At 41.3% G+C, this 23,215-nt stretch overlaps 1 protein-coding gene across 2 annotated transcripts in view; it reads left to right on the forward strand.

The window, feature by feature from the left end:
• The window catches only part of LOC117505613 (receptor expression-enhancing protein 3-like), a 95,062-nt gene that overhangs the window by 22,232 nt on the left and 49,615 nt on the right, over positions 1 to 23,215 (forward strand). For both annotated transcript variants that reach the window (XM_034165195.1, XM_034165196.1), the window contains exons 2-4: positions 2,831 to 2,903; positions 18,530 to 18,606; positions 22,708 to 22,828. In XM_034165195.1, the coding sequence (XP_034021086.1) occupies positions 2,831 to 2,903; positions 18,530 to 18,606; positions 22,708 to 22,828 (271 nt within the window). The remainder of the gene's footprint in view (positions 1 to 2,830; positions 2,904 to 18,529; positions 18,607 to 22,707; positions 22,829 to 23,215) is intronic.

The following is a 23,215-nucleotide window of genomic DNA, read 5'->3' on the forward strand; positions in this document are numbered from 1 at the left end:
GGCCACCCTTACTTTCAATTTAAAATACCTGTTTTTGTAACCAGATTATACCTTTTGACCTAATTGACAAGACATCTTACCCCTAACTGGATGATGGCAAGCTAACTATGAATACAGGAGCATCACTGTGACACATTTTATTGAGGAAAAGCTCACAGCTACAGTGTCTGCTTGCCCTGTACAATATCTACCAAACTTCTGTAACCATGATATGGGCATGCCCCAGAGTGCCCACAATGTGACAAACACCAAATGGTTGTTGCCCCTATTTGATGCTAATCTGACTATAGGGTTAACTTGAAATGCCTTTGTTTTTCTTGTGATCTTGGGGGGCTATTGTTCCTCTGTTTAGAGTCTTGTACTTGCTGATTCACCTCCTCTCTGTTGTAAGGTTTATCTCACCTTACAATTGTTTGTGTTTGGATCATCCACTCTGTTAAGATTTAACTTTCTTTCTGGTCTGTGGCTCCCTCTGGTGTTCTTTTTTTACATTTCTCTGTCTGATTCTTTCTTCATGTTTTTGATGTAGCTGATATTGGTGCACCTGTCTTCACTTAATAATCCCTCATCGTATTTTTAGTTCTGCCCTTCGTCTTTTCTGCTGCAGGAATATTCTCTTTTTTCCCTTGTACAGTGCACCCGGAAAGTATTCACAGCCCTTCACTTTCTCCACATTTTATGTTACAGCCTTATTCCAAAATGGACAAGTCATTTTTTTCCCTTAAAATTCTATACACAATACCCCATAATCACAATGTGAAAAAGGTTTTTCTAAAATATTTGCAAATTTATAAAAAAGAAATCACGTGTACATAAGTATTTACAGCCTTTGCTAGAAGTTCAAAATTGAGCTCAGGTGCATCCTGGTTCCACTGATCATCCTTGAGATGTTTCTACAGCTTAATTGGAGTCCACCTGGGATAAATGTTAATTCAGTTGATTGGACAGTTGATTTGGAAAGGCACACACCCGTCTAGATATAAAGTCCCCCAGTTGACAGTGCATGTCAGCGCACAAACCAAGCATGAAGTCAAAGGAACCTCCAAGACAGGATTGTCTTGAGGTACAAATCTGGGGAAGGGTACAGAAACATTTCTGCTGCTTTGAAGGTCCCAATGAGCACCTTGGCCTCCATCATCTGTAAATTATAAATTTCTAAAAACTTAAAAAACAAAACAAAAAAACTCTCTTTCCTGTTGTTATGGGGTTTTGTGAGTAGAATATTGAGGGGGAAAATGAATTTACTCCATTATGGATTATGCTGTAACATAAAATGTAGAAAAAGTGAAGCGCTGTGAATACTTTTGGGATGCACTGTACGAATACTGTGTGTTCTCACATTGGTTTGCTGTGCTCTCTGGTGTTTTTGCTCCTGTGTGTCCCCTGCACTCTGCTTTGGTTTCTTGGACTCATTATGATCTTTAGGAACATATGGTAATGAATAGACTTTGGTTTACATCTGTGCTTCTGTGTTCCTTTGTGTGCTTGCGTCTGGATTGAGCCGAAACAGAATCATGGCTCTGTACAGTGTGACATGTGTTGGTTATATTTATAGTTTATTATAATAAAGTCTATTTTCAAACTGTAAAACATCACGACACAGTTCCATTTCTTTGTCATAATTGCTGATGACAAAATGTTAGGAATCACTGAAAATTTTTTAACGTATATATCAGTACTGTCAAGTGTTTTTTTTTTTTTTTTTTTAGAAACTAATATCTGTACTTGGCCCTCAAAAAATTAAAAAGATATTGTTGGGCTCAAATTAAAAACCAGGGCTCTTGATTATCAAACGGTGCATAGAAAAGGTTTTAAATGTTGTCGTAGCAACAGAAATTTGGTACGTGAAATTTAGACCAAACAGGCGACACCATTCATAAGCACGAGTCCGTAACTGTTGTTGATCAGTTAAGAGAATTGACTTCTGTGAGACTGATGTGGGGAATGTTTGTGGATGAGCTTGCATGCAGCTTTCCTTTTCTACCACTAGGTGGTGGGCAAATATTTTAACATTTTCAGAGTCCAAGTTGATAAATTCCACACTTTGCAGAGAAATATTCGTACACACAGTTTAAGTGCTAATCTGTGTGTTGATGAATGTGGCCCCTGGAGTCTTTGTGTTGTATCAACTAGCTAATTGTGTTCCACTACATGAAACATCAAGGTGTTGTGATATTATTTGAAGCAGCATTAGCAAATGTTACATTATCTGCTGCAGCTGTCCACTAGCCCGAATGGTTTTGTCATCATTTTAACAGCAAAATATAGCTCTCTTCTTCGTCTTACTTTAATAGTGGTTTGCATTCTGTTTGTGCATTATTGCCGCCACTGGACAGGGGTGTGTAGCAGCAGACTGAGGACAAAAGAAAGGAATAAGTCATGCATTGAAAATGTCATTTACGTGAGGATAAAAAAGCATCAGTATCAAAATACACACAAGTACAAAAAATCCATGGAGCAGGTCTCCAAGATCTCCCCCTGGTGGCTTCAGCTCCTCACTACAAGAAAGCTCAGGTTTTTGTTTAGCTTCATGCGTCACTGGTTCAGGTGCTGACAAAAAAAAAAAAAAAAAAAAAAAACTTAATCTCTGCTGATAAAGTTAAATGTCTAAAAATTCCTGTGATTTCCTGTGGACTCTCAATAACAATTTGAGTAAAGGAAGACAAAATATGTTTTATTGTGAATTTCTATGTTTGTGGTTCGAGCACCGACCTTCTGTGTTGTCAGAAACGGGCCTCTGATGTTCTGAAATTGATGAGCTGTATGTCAGTGATCTGTCTGCGTGTTTGTTTTGGTGAGTTTGATTTAAGGCGTTTCTGTCTGCTTGCAGGTTGGTGTTTGGCACTCTGTATCCCGCCTACTACTCCTACAAAGCTGTCAAGACCAAAAATGTCAAAGAATATGTAAGTTCCATCAGTATCACTTCGCTGTAGTGTCTGATCTGTTTGATGTTGAAATATTTTACTGTGTGACACACATAAGAAATAAATCACACACCTAAAATATTATTATTATTATTACTACTGTACTGGCCCAATACAGTAATTGGAAGGAACACTTTGAGGAACTCCTGCATCAGACTGGAGCGCCCTCTATAGTAGGGGCAGAGCGGAAGCTGATGGAGGATTATCATCAATTTCCCTGGTGGTAGTTACTGAGGTAGTCAGACAACTCCACAGTGGCAACGCCCCAGGCGTTGATGATATCTTTCCAGAAATGCTGAAGGTTCTGGGTGTTGAGGGACACATACAGTGAGGAAAATAAGTATTTGAACACCCTGCGATTTTGCAAGTTCTCCCACTTGGAAATCATCGAGGGGTCTGAAATTTTCATCGTAGGTGCATGTCCACTGTGAGAGACATAATCTAAAAAAAAAAAAAAAAATCAGAAATCACAATGTATGATTTTCTTTTTTAATTATTATTTTTTTTTATAATTTATTTGTATGTTACTGCTGAAATAAATATTTGAACACCTGTGAAAATCAATGTTAATATTTGGTACAGTAGCCTTTGTTTGCATTTAACGAGGTCAAACGTTTACTGTAGGTTTTCACCAGGTTTGCACACACTGCAGCAGGGATTTGGTCCACTCCTCCATACAGGATCTTCTCTAGATCTTTCAGGTTTGGAGTTTCAGCTCCCGCCAAAAGATTTTCTATGGAGTTCAGTCTGGAGAACTGGCCAGGCCACTCCAGGAACTTGATATGCTCTAACGGAGCCCCTCCTTATTTACCCTGGCTGTGTGTTTGGGGTCATTGTCATGCTAGAAGACCCAGCCATGATCCATCTTGAGTGCTCTTACTGAGGGAAGGAGGTTGTTTGGCAAAATCTCTCAATACATGACCCCACCCATCCTCCCTTCAATACGGTGCAGTCGTCCTGTCTCCTTTGCAGAAGAGCACCCCCAGAGTATGATGTTTCCACCCCCATGCTTCACGGTTGGGATGGTTTTCTTGGGGTTGTTCTCATCCTCTAAACATGATAAGTGGAGTTGATTCCAAAAAGCTCTATTCTAGTCTCATCTGACCACATGACCTTCTCCCATGCCTCCTCTGGATCATCCAGATGGTCCACTGGTGAACTTCAAATGGGCCTGGACATGTGCTGGCTTGAGCAGGGGGACCTGCTGCCCTGCAGGATTTTAAAACATGACAGCCTCATGCGTTACTAATGTAATCTTTGTGACTGGGTCCCAGCTCTCTTCAGTCATTGACCAGGTCCTCCTGTGTAGTTCTGAGCTTTCTCAGAATCATCCTTACCCCACAAAGTGAGATCTTGCATGGAATCCCAGACCGAGGGAGATTGACAGTCATCTTGTGTTTCTTCCACTTTCTAATAAATAATCATAACAGTTGTTGTCTTCTACCAAGCTGCTTGCCTGTTGTCCTGTAGCCCATCCTAGCCTTGTGCAGGTCTACAGTTTTGTCCCGTGTCACAGTGGCCACTGCATCGTAATCCAGAATGACCGTGGGGCACAAAATGACGTAAACCGATACGTCACATGAAAACATTCAGTCTTGTGTGGATTTGGGACACATCAGTTTTTTTTTTGTTTTTTTTAGGTATAGGTGTTAAACATTACAGTCTGGCATATTTTCCAGTTTTTATACATCAAAATGACCAGAGAGGTCTAGAATTACTTGTAATAGACATCTTTGTCCTTAGTATCACTTTATTTACAGGTATCAAGACAACACAGTGGAGAGAAAAGTGTTGTCATTATCTATCAAAGTACCCACGTTTCCTGAAAGCAACATCATGTGAGGACTGATTGCGCTGCTGTCTCTCACAATTCCACGCCCCTCAATCGAAACCACGCCCTCCCACGTCAGAATGGGGCCAAAGTTTGAAAATAAAAAAAATAAGATCTGAAGGTGAAAAAAGAATATGAAACAAAGATAAGATTTGATTCTGAAAATTTTATCCTGCAACTGATAAAATGACATCACATGTTAAAATATATTTCAGAGTAAAAAATAAAAATAAATTATTTGATCAAAATAATTAGTGCTGAATCAAAAGTATATTTAAACTGAAAATATATATCTAACACTTATTTTATTTTAATAATACTTTTTTTAAATTAGAAAATTCAAGAACAAACATTGAATTTTCAGTTTCAAAATGTATTTTTTCTATTTATTTATTTATTTTCAGATTACAAAACTTTTGGCCCTGGATTTAGCTCCATACAGTGTTCATAAATTCCACATCTCTGCACACACATGAAAGATGTTAATTTTAACTGCTGAGTGGAAACGATGTGCTGATTGGGGAGGAACGGCCCCACATCTGATCTGAGGACTGCATCAGTTCCACAATTGGAGAATTCTGATTCCTTGTTCCAGTGTCACTGTAACTACCATATTTCCTGACTAATGTACGAGGTCTGTTAGAAAAAGTATTGGATCTTTTAATTTTTTGGCATAACCTTATGGATTTGAATCATGTGCGCTTGCATCAGCCAAGCTTGAACCTTCGTGCGCATGCGTGAGTTTTTTTTCACGCCTGTCGGTTGCGTCATTCGCCTGTGAGCACATTTTGAGTGAGCACTGGTCCTCCCCCCTCATCGGATTTTCATTGTGAGGAAAATGTCTGAACGGCTGGAGCAGCGCTGCATCAAATTTTTCCAGAAACTGTGAGAGACAGCCAGGTGGAAACCATTTGGAAACTTCAGATGGCATTCAGGGACGATTTTATGGGTATCACACAGATTAAGGAGTGGTACAGCCAGTGTAAAGACGGCGCACAATGGCGGAGGGCGCGCCGCGCTCTGAGCGGCAGGCTGAAATGACCAGATCATTTCCAAACTGAACGCTGTGTTGATCCGGGACGTCGTCTGACTACTACAGAATTGGCAGATGTGGACATACCACTTTTTCGGCACATTCCACTGTTACGGGAGTTTTTGTCATGAAAAGACGTGCGGAGGCATTCGCCACGGAGCCGCTAATGGCGTGGGACAAAAGCACCTCCGTGTTTGTCTCACAGGACATGTTGTGGCATGCCCAGCTCTTCGACAATTTCTCGGATACTCACTCGACTGAAAAGCCACCCAAGGCCGTCTGAATCTTCCGAATGGTGGAAGAGCTGGGCATGTCCCTTGAGACTTCCAACACGGAGGTGCTTTTTGTTCTGCGCCATTAGCGGCTCCATCCTGACGCGCGAATTCCGCCCCACGTCTTTCATTACAAAATCTCCTGTAACAGTGTAATGTGCCGAAAAAGTGCTATGTCCACCTCTCTTGCCATTCCTCTGGTAGTCAGACGACGTCCCGGATCAACATAGCCTTCACTTTGGAAATGATCTGGTCGTTTCAGCCTGTCGATGGCCGCTCAAAGCGCGGCGCGCCCTCAGCCGCTGTGGGCCATCTTTATTCCGGTTGTAATGCTCCTTAATCTGTGTGATGCCCATAAGATCTTCACCGAAAGCCATCTGAAGTTTCCGAAAGGTTTCCACCTGGCTGTTTCTCACAGTTTCTGGAAAAATTTGATGCAGCGCTGCTCCAGCAGTTCAGACATTTTCTTCACAATGAAAATCCGACGAGGGGGGAGGACCAGTGCTCACTCAAAGCGTGCTCACAGGCGAATGATGCAACCGACAGGCGTGAAAAAACTCACGCATGCGCACGAAGGTACAAAAAAAACTTACAAGTGGAGCTACTCTTCCTCCAGGTGAAGGCTGAGAATTCTGTTTTGGGGTCGGCTTTTCACAACAGAGAAAAATTTATTCAAATAGCACAAATGATGTGTTAGCAAGCAGAAGCTAATGGGATAATTAATGTTACTGTATGAGGCAAAAAGGAAAGTGCATCTTGTTGCCACTGTATCCTGCTTGCCGCTTTTACAGAGCTGTCAAGACCAAAAATGTCAGTATTATTTTTTCATCAGTGTGTGGCCAGCTCGATTTTTGAAAGGTCTTACCTGTGCATAAAAACGTAAAATTCTCATAGCTGCCAGTGGCTGATTTCATTTTGAGTTTATGGCCATTAACACGTGCAGAATCCTCATTTCCTTTGTGATGTCTGCATCAGTTACAAGTCTGCTAGCAATTGCTGAATACTCTTCGGAAATTACTACAAAATTACACAATTGTCTGCGGCCTAGTGCGCAAGTTTGAAATTGCCAGTGCATTTTAGCACTCATGTGGGATCTTTGTAACTCAGGCCCAAACATTAGAAATTCAATGTTCATTGAGTGAACTTAAAGTAAAAATGTCTTTTCAGAAAATGAATTTGTTTGCTACATACAGGCTGAGAAGGAGGAGATTCAACTGAAGTACCAGCAGGATAATGAGCCAAAATATACCACCATGGTAGTGGAGAAATGGTTCAAGGACAATGATGTCAATGTCCTAGAAGGCCAATTCAGAGTCCTGATCTGAATCTGATTGAGAACTTGTGGCGATAGTTGAAGACCAGTGTGATGGCTAAGAAACCGACCAACCTGACCCAGCTTGAGGCTTTCACCATGGAAGAGTGGGCCAACATCCTACAGGAGACATGCTGGAAACTTGTGGCCACAAACAAAAATCATCTAGAAGCAATCATAAAAAACAAAGGCTATGCTATTGACTACTAAAGAAAGACATTGGACACAGTAAACCTAGGGTATGAATAATTTTGAACTTTTTTTTTTAATCCATGAATAAAATAAACCTGAAATGAAGAATTTCTTGAATTTTGTATTGTTATTCTTTCACTTGTTGGTCACATAACTAACTTGACAAAATGCATTAATTTTATCGCAAAAAAAAAAAAAATTAACAAGGGTATGAATAATGTTCAGGACGACATATATTATTGGCATAAAAATGGTTTTAAAACAACACCACAACAATATGATATTAAAGGATGATTAACTGAGCGCAAGGTGTAAGTATGGGCTGAATGTAAAACACTGAGGACTGATATTCACATACAAGCCAAGCAAGTGAGGTTAATAATTCGTTTATTATATATATGTATATAAACATGCAAACTTGCGGTATCACCTGAATATGAAAGCTGGTCATCACCAGCTTTCATATTCAGGTGATACCGCTCGTAGTCAGACCCATTCGCTACCTCCATGAAAAACTTGCTAACAGATTTCAATCTGTGTTTTGTTTTTTTGTTTTTTCCCCCCCGATTCTGTTAAGATATTTATATGGAGTATGTTCATGTCTGACTTGGTTTTCTAATCTTTTTGTTAGCTTTCTCTTTTGTAACGAATATGATACGTGTTCCGGCTCGATTGTCACGGTAACCGGTCTGATATTTTCCCAGCCAATCAGAGTGTGCGTAGCGATGCAGCCATATAATATTGTTTATCACATATTACAACAAAAATGTGCCCTATACTTGGAAACAGCCCTCATGAGATACAAGAAAAAATAGGGCTGATAAATGATACACTTTTCCTATCAATTTTACTGCCCTGGAAGCTGTGGCAATAAAATCAGGGCAATACAAAATAAGAGATTGAAAATAACAGGCTTTGTATCGCCCTGCTTTTCATTCAATCAGGAGCCCCCTTTCTCTGCCACACCAGTGACACACCCCGATTTGTGTTACCCTGGTGACAAGTGCAGGATCCTGATACAGGATCCGATCATTTCATTCAACCAAGATGTCTGATCAAGGTGAGAAAGTTTTAGCCTCCTGGCAGGGAGAATTCTACAACTTGAGTCTCATACTGAAGGTGTGAGACATCAGTGAAGAGGACACTCATGACTTTATAGAGAGACATAAGAACATTCCGTATTTTAGATATTTAAATGATTTGCCTGCATTATTCGTTCTACATGATTCATGTGTATGATTATTGTTTGTCTTTATTTTTGTTGTAAAAGTAAGTCCCTTCGGCTGCTCCCTTGTTTGCACTCGGGGTCGCCACAGCAAATCCAAGGTGCATCTGCATGTTGAATTGGCACAGGTTTTATGCCGGATGCCCTTCCTGACACAACTCCACATTACATGGAGAAATGTGGCAGGGGTGGGATTTGAACCCGGAGCCTTCTGAACTGAAACCAAGCGCATTAACCACTTGGCCACCACCCCCGCATCTTTATTTTTGTTGTAATCTGGGATAAATATCTTATTACATGTCTGTTTATGTATCACGCCCTGTATCATGCGCTGATGTATCTGTATCAGCCCGAGTCCCAAGGACAGACATGTGATAAGGCATACTTATCATGATAGTTTCTGAGGCAATATTCCTGCAAAAGTCTTGCAAAATTTATCACGGTAGGTACGTAGAACCTCTTTATGGATTGGAGAAATTTTAATCAAATGAACATATAACCTTACTCTGACTAATTGTGGATGTAAACATTGAGTCTCCTGTCTCAATTCTTCATGAATGTGAGGATAAATCCTTGAAGACTCTCTCATTTTATCCCTCGCTGGCAGAAGGGGGATAATGTCATGGCAATGTACGCGTGTATGTCTGTCTGTCCCTCCATCCCTACAAATTTAGACACCTATCAGTTTCATAGGAATAGGTCTTTATTGTCATTGTCATATGTACAACAAAATTTAAAGTGTTCTCCAGTCCGTGCAACATTCCTACGTGTGTGTATATGTATATATATATTAGGGTGGTGTTGTGAAAGTGTAGTGACACGGACCCACAACAGGGGGCGCAAATGAACGGCCAATAGATGAGCCAAAAAGTAACAATTTAATGTTGTGAAATGTGCACAACGAAATACAATCTCAGAATATGATTACAGTCAATTCACAAAGGTGACGTGTGGGCAGGCTCGAGGATAGAAGATGTCTGTCCTGAGAAGAGCCGGAACCACACGATTTCCGCCGCCACTGAACCTGGTGAATACTGGAGCCGCCAAGTCCCGAATTCCCAGGTGATCACCGTCCCCGACTGTCGGACCTGGTACTGCTGGCGAGAACAAAGACAGTCAAGTGTAGGTGTGTGCACACCCAGTAACAACAACGGTGGGAATGACACCTCCACCTCTCACTCAATATGTGTTGCAGCGATCCCTCAGAGGAAAAAGAGTGCCGTCCTGCACAGCCTCCACAAATGAAGGACCGGTACTCCTGCAAACACTCACAATAGACAGATTCAGAAAATACCACAAAGGCTGAGGATATTACCTCCAATGAAGTACGATATCTCGGCGATGAGGTGGAGATGACGTCTGGGTTTTATGGAGTGCGATGATGAAGAATGAGTGACAGCTGTCAGGAGTTAATGAGTGACAGCTGTCACTCCCGGCTGTGTCTGTGGCGGCAGCGCCCTCTCGTGCCTGAAGCCCGCACTTCAGGCAGGGCGCCCTCTGGTGGTGGGCCAGCAGTACCTCCTCTTCTGGCGGCCCACACAACAGGTGGTCCATAAAAATGGTCAAAATTTTTTTTTCAAAAAACTTAAAAGTCTCACCCTCTAAATTTGTTGTACCTAACATAAAAACACATCATGTACAATTTCATAAAACTCTAATAATTTTTACTGGTAGCACACAGCCCTTAAAGATTTTGCTCGCAATACCTTTGTCATATAGTATGGTCATTTCCAGATATTTCCAAATTATTTCTGTCAGTTTAATATTGATATGTCAGGACAGAAATTATGACAATACATTGGAAAATCAAATCTTTTCATATGCCATAAAACAGTTAACACTAAAACATGAATTGTGAGATGCAGTTCTTCTCATACATGTATCATGCTCCTACAATACCTACATACTGGGGTAGCGAAGATTTTGTAACAATCAAACATTGCATTTTCATTTTATTGATGAAATACTGTTTCATTATTGATAAATTTAAATAAGTCTATGCTTTATATATTTCCACATATTTTGATCTAGCTCCAAACAATAATATTCTTTATGCCTTGCAGTACTTAATATTCAAAAATGTATGAATCAGCAAAAGAACCAATTATACAGCTGTGTGTGTGTGTGTTTTTTTGTTGTTGTTTTTTTTTAAACATGTTCTCTCGGATTAAAATCCTCTCTCTGCTCTGCGTTCGCTGTCTCAAGTGCACCGATAGTTCCCTCGCAGTCTGAAGCCAGTTGACTCCGCGCACACACACACACCGACAGCTCTGTCTGTAAACTGTGTATTTTAAACGTCTTTGAACAAGACGGCCACTGTTTTAATCTGCCGTTTTTCCCAAAATTTGAACGTCCAAATGACGGCAGGACGGCTCGCTGCCTAAAACTATGAATTGGGAGAAAAACAAAGACTTAAATAAAATAAACGACTCATCGACTAATAAATTAGTTGTTGAAGGTTCCAATAGTTGACGTAGTTGTGACTAGTCGACTAGTTGTGGCAGCCCTAGTAGCGACACACACATACATACCCAGTCACATGGGTAAAAACAGCATATAAATACATATACATACATAAACACTGTATACCCTAACCCCCAGATATACTGTACACACATGCATACATACATAATACATGCATACATTCATACCACACACACCTCCACATACACAGTTGGCACAGTCACACTGTTATTGTCCTCTAATGGCATTGAGGATGGTTATTTATTATTTATTACTCAAACCCATTTTTCTGTGTGTTGGTTTACCGCCCCCCAGGCCCTGCTACTGCCTTTCTTAAGGATTTTAGTGACTTTTATCCTCTATTATAACGTTAGAATCTGTTTTAATTCTTGGAGATTTTAACCTTCATGTTGATGACAAGTTATCTTGCTCTGCTCTGGAGCTTTTATCATTGGCCTAGACATTTTAAATATGTCTATAAAAGATGTCCACTTGAGCGACCGTTTGACCTGCTTTCCAGCTCTGATCAGAAGCTCTTAGAAGTTAAGTCTCAGAGGCGTATCATCACTGCTGAAACTGCAGAAAGATTTTCTTCTATGTTTAATCCTTGTTTGTTCACTGATTTTCTTGATATGGACAATTTTATCCAGTGTTTTAACCAACACTGTGATTCTATTCTTGATCAGTTGGCTCCTGTCAAATACAATGTGTCTTTACAGAAAAATGAGTGCCCTTGGATAAATGAGGAGCTCTTAAGTCTTAAGAGACTGTGTCGAAGGACTGAACGCCTGTGGAAATCCTCTAAACTTGAGGTTCACAGGCTTCATCTCAGGGAGCTGGTTCTATCATATAACAAAATGGCTGAGAGTGCCCGTTCTGTCTACATACGTCAGCTGGTGTCTGTGAATAAGAAGAATCCCAGAGTGTTGTTTGATACAATCAACTCTCTTGTATGTCCTGCTGCTTCAGTTACTCCTGTGTTTTCTGAAGCTGACAGCAATGCTTTTTTGAGTTTTTTCACTGACAAAATCAAGTTGATTAAGGATAAAATTCCACCCTCCCTGTGTGGTACTTCTATTGTTATTGAGCCTGCTCCCAGCATTTGGTCTTCATTTAGGGCTGTGACACTTGCTGATATTTCGGCATTGGTGAGCAAGATGAAACCTTCCTCTTGCTCATTGGACATCCTTCCCTACAGGCTCTTTATTAAAGTATTTGAGGTAATTGGTCCGTGTATTACTAGAATGGTAAATCTTTCTTTGTCCACTGGTGTGTTTCCCAGTGCTTTCAAGCATGCCATAGTGTTGCCCCTACTGAAAAAAACAGGTTTAAATCAAATGGAGCTAAGTAGTTTTAGACCTATTTCTAAGCTCCCATTCCTGTCTAAGATCCTCGAGAGGGTGGTTTCAGACCAACTGACACTCTTCCTGGATCAGAATAACATTCATGACAGGTTTCAGTCCGGTTTTCGTAGACAACACTCTACGGAAACGGCTCTTTTGAAAGTGTCCAGCGACATTATGATGTCTGCTGATGCTGGGAAATCCACCGTGTTGGTTCTTTTGGATTTGTCCTCTGCCTTTGATACTGTTGACCACCAGGTCCTGCTGAATAGATTGAGGGATCATGTCGGACTGTCGGGGTCAGTTCTTCGGTGGTTTTTTTCATATCTGTCTGGGTGCAGCTTTAGCGTTTTTGCTAACCAGATAAGGTCAGAGTCTGCGGACCTGTTATGTGGAGTCCCTCAGGGTTCTGTATTGGGCCCCATTTTGTTTTATTGTACTTGATCCCTTTAGGTAGGATCATTCAAAGATTTACTGATGTCTCTTACCAGTTATTTGCGGATGACATCCAGCTTTACTGCTCCTTTAAGCCATCTGAGATTAAGAGGCTTGATTCCCTCCTCCATTGTTTGACGGAAATTAAACAATGGCTAACGAATAACTTTCTTCAGCTTAACGCAGACAAAACAGACACATTGGTTATTGCCCCTGATGCCCATATTCCAGGTATTCAGCAGTACTTGGGAGACCTGGGCCAGTCTGCTAAATCATGTCTTCGAAACCTGGGTGTCATTTTTGACAAAGACATGTCGTTGGTACAGCATTGTAAACAGCTGACGAGGAATTGCTTCTTTCAATTAAGAAATATCTCTAAGCTCAGGAAATTGGTGTCTCGAAATGATTTAGAGCTTATTATTCATGCTTTTGTGTCAACACGTTTAGACTATTGTAACAGTTTGTTTTCATGTCTAAACAAGAAGGAGTTGCGTCGACTGCAGTTAGTACAGAACTCTGCAGCAAGAATTCTGACACAAGCTAACAGAAGGACTCATATTTCCCCAATTTTAAAGGAACTTCATTGGCTGCCAGTGTCCTTCAGGATCAATTTTAAAATTTTGGTTTTAACTTTTAGAGCTCTACATGGCCAGGCGCCTCCCTATATCTGTGACCTCATCCAGCCTTATGCCCCTGCCAGGGCTTTGAGGTCTGTGGACCAAAATCTGTTGATGGTTCCTCGCACCCATTTTGCAACCAGAGGAGAGCGATCCTTCCAGGCTGTTGCTCCCAGGCTTTGGAATGGTCTCCCGCTCTCTCTGCACTCACTGGACTCTGTCGATACTTTTAAAAGCCAACTTAAGACTTTCTTTTTTACTCAAGCGTTTGCTTAGCTTTTAGGCTACTCTGTGATCCTATGTTATGTTTTATGTTTTTATGTCTCGGCCATTGTCTGATGTTTTGTGTGGTGTACTCTGCTTTTATGTTGTGAAGCACCTTGTGGCTCTTGTCTGTGAAAGGTGCTATATAAATAAAATTTACTTACTTACTTACTTATTGCAGATGGATAAAAGCTGTGTTTGAGTCTCTTTGTCCTTACGTTCAGTGACCTGTACCTTCTTCCTGATGGTAACATTTCAAACAGGGAGTGACCCGGATGGTGTATGTCCTTGATAATGTTCTTGTCTTTTTTGAGACAACAGTCATTGTGTAGCTCTTCAGTGTGGTGAGAAGGCAGTCGACAATCCTTTGGCTGGTATTGATGATCATACACCCATGCAGTATGTTAAAATGCTCTCTATGCAGGCATGGTAAAAGGTCACCAGCAGATGTTGTGTGATGTTATTCTTCCTGAGTAGTCTCAGGAAGTACAGTCTCTGCTGGGCCTATTTCAGCAGCTCAGTTGGTGTTCATGCTCCAGGACAGGCTTTCTTTGATGTGCACTTCAAGAAAGTGAAAGTCTGCTACCCTCTCCACACAGTCCCTGTTTATAAATAGTGGTGTGACCTCTGTTTTCTTCCTCCTGTAGTCAATGAGTTCTTTAGTTTTTGCTGTGTTGAGGAGCAGGTTGTTAGCCTTGCACCATGTTGAGAGCTGCTCCACCTCCTCTCTGTAGGCCAATTCACCCCCCCCCCCCCCCCCCCCCCCCCCACCGGAGATGAGCCCCACCACCGTGGTGTCGTCAGCGAACTTCACAATGGTGTTACTGTGATGGACAGGTGAACAGTTGTGTGTATAAAGGGAGTAGAGTAAGGGACTCAGCACACAGCTCTGGGGGGAGCCGGTGCTGACGCTTATGCCCCTTTCACACTGGACCTGCTTCGAGTTGCCTCCTGTGGTGTCAGGTGCGCACAGCAGGGGGGCAGAGAGGAGGTGAGAACGCAGCCTGCAGGTTCTCTGCACAGAGAAATCAGAGTGCACAGTTTGGCTGCCGCCAGACTGTGCACTCCGATTTCTCTTCTAGTTTATATTTGTTCTTGTGCAGGGCTGCAGGTCTGAGTTCTGTTATAGTTTATCTTTCCTCCTGTGACCGCGAGATGCACGCTTGCGCGCGAACGAACCGTCCGTGAGTAAATGTGGAGATGTCTGGAGTTATACTTGATGTGGACATGTCCTGTCTCTGGCAATCAGTCTGTGAGCAGGACTTATGTCCTTTATTTAACACAATGATGAGAGAGTTTGAGGGGAGAGCAAGGAGCGCAGCCAGCCTTTTTTTTTTTCTTTCTTGTAATTGTTCACATGTGAACGACTCGTCCGTGAGTAGACTGGAGATTTCCGGACTTTTTACTGGATTTGGACATGTCCTGTCTCTGGCAATCAGTCTGTGAGCAGGACGTTTATGGATTTTATTGAAACACTTTTGTGAGAGAAGAGTGAGGAGCTGCAATCAGCATTTTTTTTTCTGTGTTCTTTTTTGACCGTGTAGTTTTTACTGTATTGAATACACAGTATAAAAACAATCCTGTGTCTGCGGGAACAATGGAACACAGCAGGAATCATAAATTGCCGTCGGGTAACGTTGTCTTGTGAATGTGTGGCTTCCAGTCACGCTGAGTACCGTCCTGTTGCTCTGACTTGCACTGAAACCGCTTAATTCTGCGTCGAGCAGAGGACGGAAACAAAAATTAAAATGTTTAATTTTTGGCATTCGATTTGCTTTGTCCTTTGCGCCCTCGTGCTGTTGTGGCGCCGAGCTGCATCGTCTCGGCACTAGGTTGCTTCCACGTAGCGTCATCATGACGACACATGACACAACTGGGAGCAGCCCTGGTGTGAAAGGGGTTTTATAGGCAAACTGGTGGAGATCAAGACTGGGGGGGGGGGGGGGGCTATGATGTGACTACGGAGCAGTTTCTCAAAGCACTTCATCACCACTGGTGTTAGTGCCACTGGTTGGTAGTCATTAAGTCCTGAGATGTGGGGTTTCTGTGGAACGAGGACTATGGTTGAGGATTTCAGGCAGGGTGGGACAATGGACTGTGCCAGGGACTGATTAAAGATCTTCGTTAAGATTCATGAGTGGGTCCCTGCATTCTGAAATCAACTCCTCACATGTTTAGGACAAATTTTGTGAAAATTGGTAAAAGTCTGTGAAATGTTATCAGAATGTAGCAAGCATTTGTACCAAAGTAGCATCTGCCAGCAGGGGATGTTGCGCTCTCAGAGCACTCTTGTTTTTCCTGAAACACGTGGACAGAAACTGTTGTACAGTGGGAATGTAATACCGAATATTTGAAACACCAGACGACTGTGGGTTCACCACTTGTTTGTAAGAACTTGTGAGTTTTGGCAGAAAATGGATGATGATGATGATGATTATAGGAACCAGTGTCATTATTTCCTTACTCATTGATTAAAATCTCCAATATTTTGATCAAATATTTAATTTCTTTTCTCTCTTAACCTTAAAATGACGTTCCAGTTCATGGAGTCGTCAGAACAAAGAATTTGATATAACTTGATTACCTTGCTTACTATAACAAATAGCAAAGAGAAACACTGCTGGTTGAGTAATTTACCATCTTACCTCATCTATATTTTAATAGCCAAGTGGCCTCCGTGTGTGTGCATGTGTATGTAGGGCTTTGATCACGTGAAAACTGGGGAGAGCTGACACTTGCCGTTTGGTGTGCTTATGTATTTTTGGTCAAGGATGAACGCTGCGAAAACAGAAAGTTGATAGGGCTGATATTTTTGGAGAAAGTAGCAAGTTTAGCTAACCAATAAACAATGGATGTTGTGCTGCAATCCGCCATGTGAGTTTGGGGTTTTAAATATTGTTATTGTGGTTCATGTTAGTAAAGACAAACAACTGTGCGTACAACTTCGATCAGGGCACAGCTGACATTGCCATTTGGTGCGCTTAAATATATTTTGGATCAAGGATGAATGCCACCGAAACGGGACACTGATAGGACTCTTAGCTAATGTTGCTAATTACATTTTGGACTCACACACCTTTGCAGCAAGGGGCAGTAAATCATCTTTATATTAAAAGCGTGAGTGTAAGTGCATATAATTGTAACTACGTTAAAAATACATGGATGCCACAAGAATGTGAAAACACTTATTTCCGTTGTGGTTCATTTAAAAATGAAATGACAAAACAGTAGTAATAAAATAATAATAATGATAATAATAATAATGTGTATGTGATAACAAGAACCTAAACAATTTATAAATATATTACGACAGTAAACTAGCATTAAAAATTACATAATTAACAGGAAATGAAAGGGTTGAGTTCTCATTGTAAAATTGCTGAGGTTTGAGGTTCTAAAAACATTCTGGACTCGCATGCCATTCCAGCGCATTGCTTAATTTATTATAGAGCTGAAACGATTAGTTGATTAACTCGAATAATTCGATTCCAAAAAATTTTAAAGGCTAATTCTCTGCCTCGAAGCTCCGTTTAACGTTGTAGTACATATGACAGGCCTGTGTGCGGTGCTGTAACGTCCTCCGAAAAAAAACAGAAGATGACTAGAGCATGTGCATGAGCCGTGTAAGAGCTAATCAATGTAGCACCAAAAGCTACAGCTTTCCAACACGACACAGAATAAAATAAAGCCTTTTAAGAGAAAGAGGGTCCGCGCTGATCATCTGAACTAGACTTACTGTGCATTTAAAGCAAAGCTGTGTGTTTGTCTAGTTTTTAAACAACACACGGTTTGGTCCGCTTGTTGCGCTTTGCTCTACTAGTGCAGCAGATAACTGAAACAATCCTTTACATGGCGATACAAGCACCAGATTTGGCATGAAGGTTCTTCATAAATCAGTGTTTGAGGGAAAAAAGGAACAATTCTGGCCAAAAGTCATACTTATCTGCTCCACTATACGTGCACTTTTAAGTCAAGTTTTCATCGACAGGGAGCAGAAAGGATTTAGCAATGTGGCTTTTGTGGAAAAGCTGCACTCCAGAGCCCAGTTTTTCCACAGGCTGTGCTCACATTCACGTGCAGCCTGACTGATTGAGGACTACACCGACCGGCTGCGCTTACGGTCCGGTGTCAGGGGCGTGCTGAGCTCCTGACACTGGGAAAGATCCAAATTGTAAAGATGTGAAAAAATAAATAATTACCCAGGAAAACAGAAAGGGATACACTAAATTTGACAATCTGCCTGATGTGCCATTGCTTAGGAAGAGCCATGGACTGTTGATGTTGTTTAAAAACGCGTACTTTTTATCTGATTACTCGACTAATCACCAGAATAATCAATAGAATACTCAATTACTAAAGTAATCGATAGCTGCAGCCCTAATTTGAAAAATGTGAGCTACCTATTTTATAAACACTTCCCAATCAGAGCCTGTGGATTCCCGCAGGCAGTGTGCTCGTCATAATTAGAATTATATAGGACTTTGATTTTTCTACTGTGCTAACTCTGATGTTGCATCACAGGATGGGAGATAATGGAGTTGAGATCCTGCAACACTCCTGTGTGAAGCTGAGACCAGAGACTTGATGGCTGATGTTCTGTCTGTCTGTGTCTCCACAGGTCCGCTGGATGATGTACTGGATTGTGTTTGCCCTCTACACAGTGGTTGAGACCATCACTGACCTGACATTGGCATGGTGACGTTTATGCAGTCACACATTTGTTTTCATACAAACACAAGTCGACAGACAGCAGTCAGCTGCTGTACTCACTTATTGATCATTATACAGAACATCTGCTTTCTAACCCTGAGAGCACTCGGCGTGGTTTCTTGATTCTTGATTTTACTATACCATCGCTCATTCTCCTCTTAAGGTGGTTTTTTCTTCTTTTTTTGTAGCAGTAGTAGTTTGCAGATCCTAGAAAAAAAAACAGAAAAAAGTCCATCCACATGTTTTTTTGTTTTCTGAAGGACTAAGTAAAAAGTGTTTTCAGGCTGATGGGACCGTTATTACCCGAGGCCGTCAAATATGGCCATCGGGTATTGCGAAGGCTTTGCCTCCGTCTGTCTGTCCATCTGTCTGTGCTCAGCATAAGTCCAGTCCTATTCCTGCCAAAGTATTCAAATTTACAAGCAACATTCTTGGGACACAGACCTTGGACAAGTTCAAAGACGGCTAATGTTGACCTATTTTAAGAGGTATTTTAAGAGGTTAAAAAGTCACATACTGTTTCAATCTGTTGTGTTTGTTTTTGAGTGTTGGGGTGACAGCCAATCAGAGTACAGCTGCACCATGACGTCAGTGGCTGGTCTTTCCAACACCGCTTTGTTTTGTGCGTTTATATACGTCTTATACAGTAGTGTTCAGAATAATAGTAGTGCTATGTGACTAAAAAGATTAATCCAGGTTTTGAGTATATTTCTTATTGTTACACGGGAAACAAGGTACCAGTAGATTCTCACAAATCCAACAAGACCAAGCATTCATGATATGCACACTGTTAAGGCTATGAAATTATGTCATTATGTCAAAGTAAGAGAGAAATAAACACTTCTAAAACTGAAAACGCTCTTTTTGTAACCTGATAACACCTCTGGAGTCATTTACAAGACATTTTGCAGATGTTAGCATGCACGCTAACTTCCACTAACTCGGAGCTAACTTCCTATGGAGTTAAATTTGTCTCAATACCTGCAAGTGCACAGAGGGTGATTTACAAATATTCTTTGATTTGCACAACTTCCACTCTTGTCAAAAGCTCATATGCACGCACGCACGCCTGCAGACACCGTTAAAATGTAAATATTGTTTGTGATTGATTGATTGATAGAGGGGCGTTCTTGAACATGTACAAATTGTACGTAGGACAGTTTAATAATCTTAGTAATTAATTAATCAACTACAAATTTTAAAGAACAGAATGGTCATGCAGCCAAGGGTATTTTAGCATTGGGTTATATATATATATTTTTTTTCAGTTATGAGGTTTTAGTGGCAGTATGAATTAGTCTGCCTCCTGAACACACACACACACACACACACACACACACACACACACACACACACACACACACACACACACAGAGTGTGCAGAGTGAGCCATGTGACCTTTTGCAGGCTCTGTGATTGGTTAAAGATAACATTGTGTGGTTTCAGGAAATGATTGTATGAAGTCTCTGTGACATTCTGTCACTGATTTATTATTAGAAACATGACAAAAACAGATTTGGTTGCACTGCCACGTCCTTTGAACTTAGAGGGTTAAACTCTGCTGTTTATTGTGTCTTTGAATATGTCCCATAATTACTGTTGTTAAGACCAACAATCAGTCAAATACCACCCCCACCCCAGCACATCCTGCTCCAGGCACAGAAAAACAAAACAACAAACAGGTAATCTCGTTCACATAAAATCGTGAGAAGTTGGATGTCTAGAATTTTCCTACTTTTAAACTCTGATAAGACTGAAATGATGGTTCGTGGTCCAGTGAGACATCCGCATCAATTTGACCAGTTAATGCTCAGCCTCGGCTCGTGTGTCATACATCACACTGACAAAGTGAGGAACCTTGGGATAATTTTTGATCCTTCGTTGTCCTTTGGCCTCCACATTAGAAATATTACTAGGACTGCTTTCTTCCACCTGCGAAATATAGCGAAGATTCGTCCCATCCTGTCTATGGCTGATGCTGAGACCCTGATCCCTGCATTTATCTCTTCTAGATTGGACTGCTGCAATGTTCTATTTTCTGGTTTACCGCAGTCTAGCATTAGGGGTCTCCAATTGGTTCAAAATGCTGCAGCCAGACTTTTGACACGAAGCAGAAAGTTCGACCACATTACACCCATTTTGGCATCCCTTCACTGGCTTCCTGTCCCAGTGAGATCAGATTTTAAGGTTCTGCTACTAACCTATAAAATTATTCATGGACTGGCACCCTTCTACCTAGCTGACCTAATTAAACCTTATGTACCAGCCCAGGCTTTATGTTCTCAGGGTGCAGGACTACTGCAGGACCACTAAGGTGAATAAGAAGTCTGCGGGTCACAGAGCTTTCTCTTATCATGCCCCTGTTCTGTGGAATGATCTCCCTGCATCAATAAAACAGTCAGATTATGTGGAGCCTTTCAAGTCCAGATTTAAGACGCACTTATCAATCAATCAATCAAATTTTATTTAAGTGCCTTACAACAGCCTAAGTTGACCAAAGCGCTGTACATATAAAAATCGCATTTAAAATATAGTTAAAAAGAGGAACACAGATTCATTTTATTCCCAAGTCTAAAAAGACTAAGTATCAAAAGCACATCTAAACAAATACGTTTTGAGTTTTGTTTTAAAAAGGGGCAGATCCGAGATGACACGCAAGTCAAGGGGCAGCGAGTTCCAAAGTTTAGGACCTGCTACTGCGAAAGCACGATCACCCCACTGTTTGCTTCGAGACCTGGGCTGCTCCAACAAGTAGAGCTGTGCAGATCGTAGAAATCTGCTGGGCTGGTGAAGAGTCAGAATCTCACATAGATACGCAGGTGCGAAACTGTGGATGGAGCAGAAAACAAACAGGAGAAGTTTGTATTGGATCCTGTATTGCACTGGCAGCCAGTGGAGAGAGCGCAGAACAGGTGTGATATGGTGATGTTTACGAGAATTTGTGAGGAGCCGGGCAGCAGCATTCTGTACCAGTTGTAATCTGTGTAAAGATGTTTGACTGAGTCCAATGTACAAAGCTCACTTATTTTCCCTTTCATATGGCTAGCATACTGGTACAGTTTTGTTTTACGCTTTTTACTCTTTTAATTCATTTTATTAGTAATTGGAGCGGGCCGCGGCCTCAAGTTTACCTAAATTCTGGGTCTTTTAGTGAAGTTTAGGGCTAGTGGCCGGCGATCACCTTAGTATTTCTCTGTTTTTCTTGTTGTTTAATGCTGACAAATTATACAGTATTTTTTGTCTTTCTGATGCCTGATTCTGTTTTTTCTCCCTGTTTAAGCTGCAGCTCCATCCAGAGATGGGAGTTGTGTTCATGTTGGCGATCCTCCTGTTCTGTGCGCCAATTGCATTTCTTGTATATTCGTCCGTGAATTGTTCTGTAATTTCTTTTGTAGCATGGCCCAAGCAGAGGGTCACCCGTTTGAGTCTGGTCTGCTTGAGGTTTCTTCCTCAGAGGGAGTTTTTCCTTACCACTGTTGCTCTGGGGGTTGGTAAGGTTAGACCTTACCTTTGTGAAGTGCTTTGAGGCAACTCTGTTATGATTTGGCGCTATATAAATGAAATTGAAATTGAAAAATTGTGAACTTGGTGGTTCGTAAAAAACATGAACTTAGGGAGTGTCAACTAGTTGTTGAAATGATGCAAAAAAAAAAAAACGTTCCTCAGTTTTTATACCTAATCTCAGCCAAATTGAAAAGGTGCCGCCCAGTAATATGATTTGTCTGTAGGCCAAAATGGTGTGTAAATTGAATCCAAAGTTACGAAGAACATCTGCTTTAAATGCATTCAGGACCCAGAATACATACTTTGAATGGAAATTATATTTCAAGTTGTAGTATAATTAGGATGAACTGTTTTAGGAGGCCCGCGACCCGATCCAGGATAAACGGGTGAAGATGAGACAGTGAGTGTTTTCGGAGGGTAAATTCTGGCTGATAATGCAATGTTACTGTTAGTGATGATGCTGGTGTTCACTGTGTGTGTGTGTGTGTGTGTGTGTGTGTGTGTGTGTGTGTGTGTGTGTGTGTGTGTGTGTGTGTGTGTGTGTGTGTGTGTGTGTGTGTGTGTGTGTGTGTGTGTGTGTAGGTTTCCTCTGTACTATGAACTGAAGATTGCATTTGTCATCTGGCTGCTGTCTCCATACACTAGAGGAGCCAGCCTTATTTACAGGAAGTGTCTGCACCCCCTGCTGTCCTCCAAGGAGAAGGTAAGTCATCCTTCCAGCTACAAATGGCACGTTTGATAATTGTGCTCCCAGTGTTTTCATGGTGGCCTTTTATTACACTGTTACTGTTTCTAAGATCCGGATGTGTATTACCTTTCCACATATTAACAGATCTCACACACACATGCACAAATACAAGTCACTTAACGGCATCACACTCAACTTGGTGATTAGAGGAACTCCCGTATTTTCCAACCTGGGCTCTGTTTTTTTTTTTTTTAGCTGTTCTGTGCACTATTGATGCAGAACACCAACACCCTCATGTGCTAAACCGTAGCTGATGTAATGACAGTGCTGTCACCACTGGACAGGTGAAACTGTGATTAGAAGTGTGTTCTCCCCATGTTTCCCTCACTAAATGTAAAGAGA

Source organism: Thalassophryne amazonica, unplaced genomic scaffold (genome assembly GCF_902500255.1).
Source record: "Thalassophryne amazonica unplaced genomic scaffold, fThaAma1.1, whole genome shotgun sequence".
Lineage (NCBI taxonomy): Eukaryota > Metazoa > Chordata > Actinopteri > Batrachoidiformes > Batrachoididae > Thalassophryne > Thalassophryne amazonica.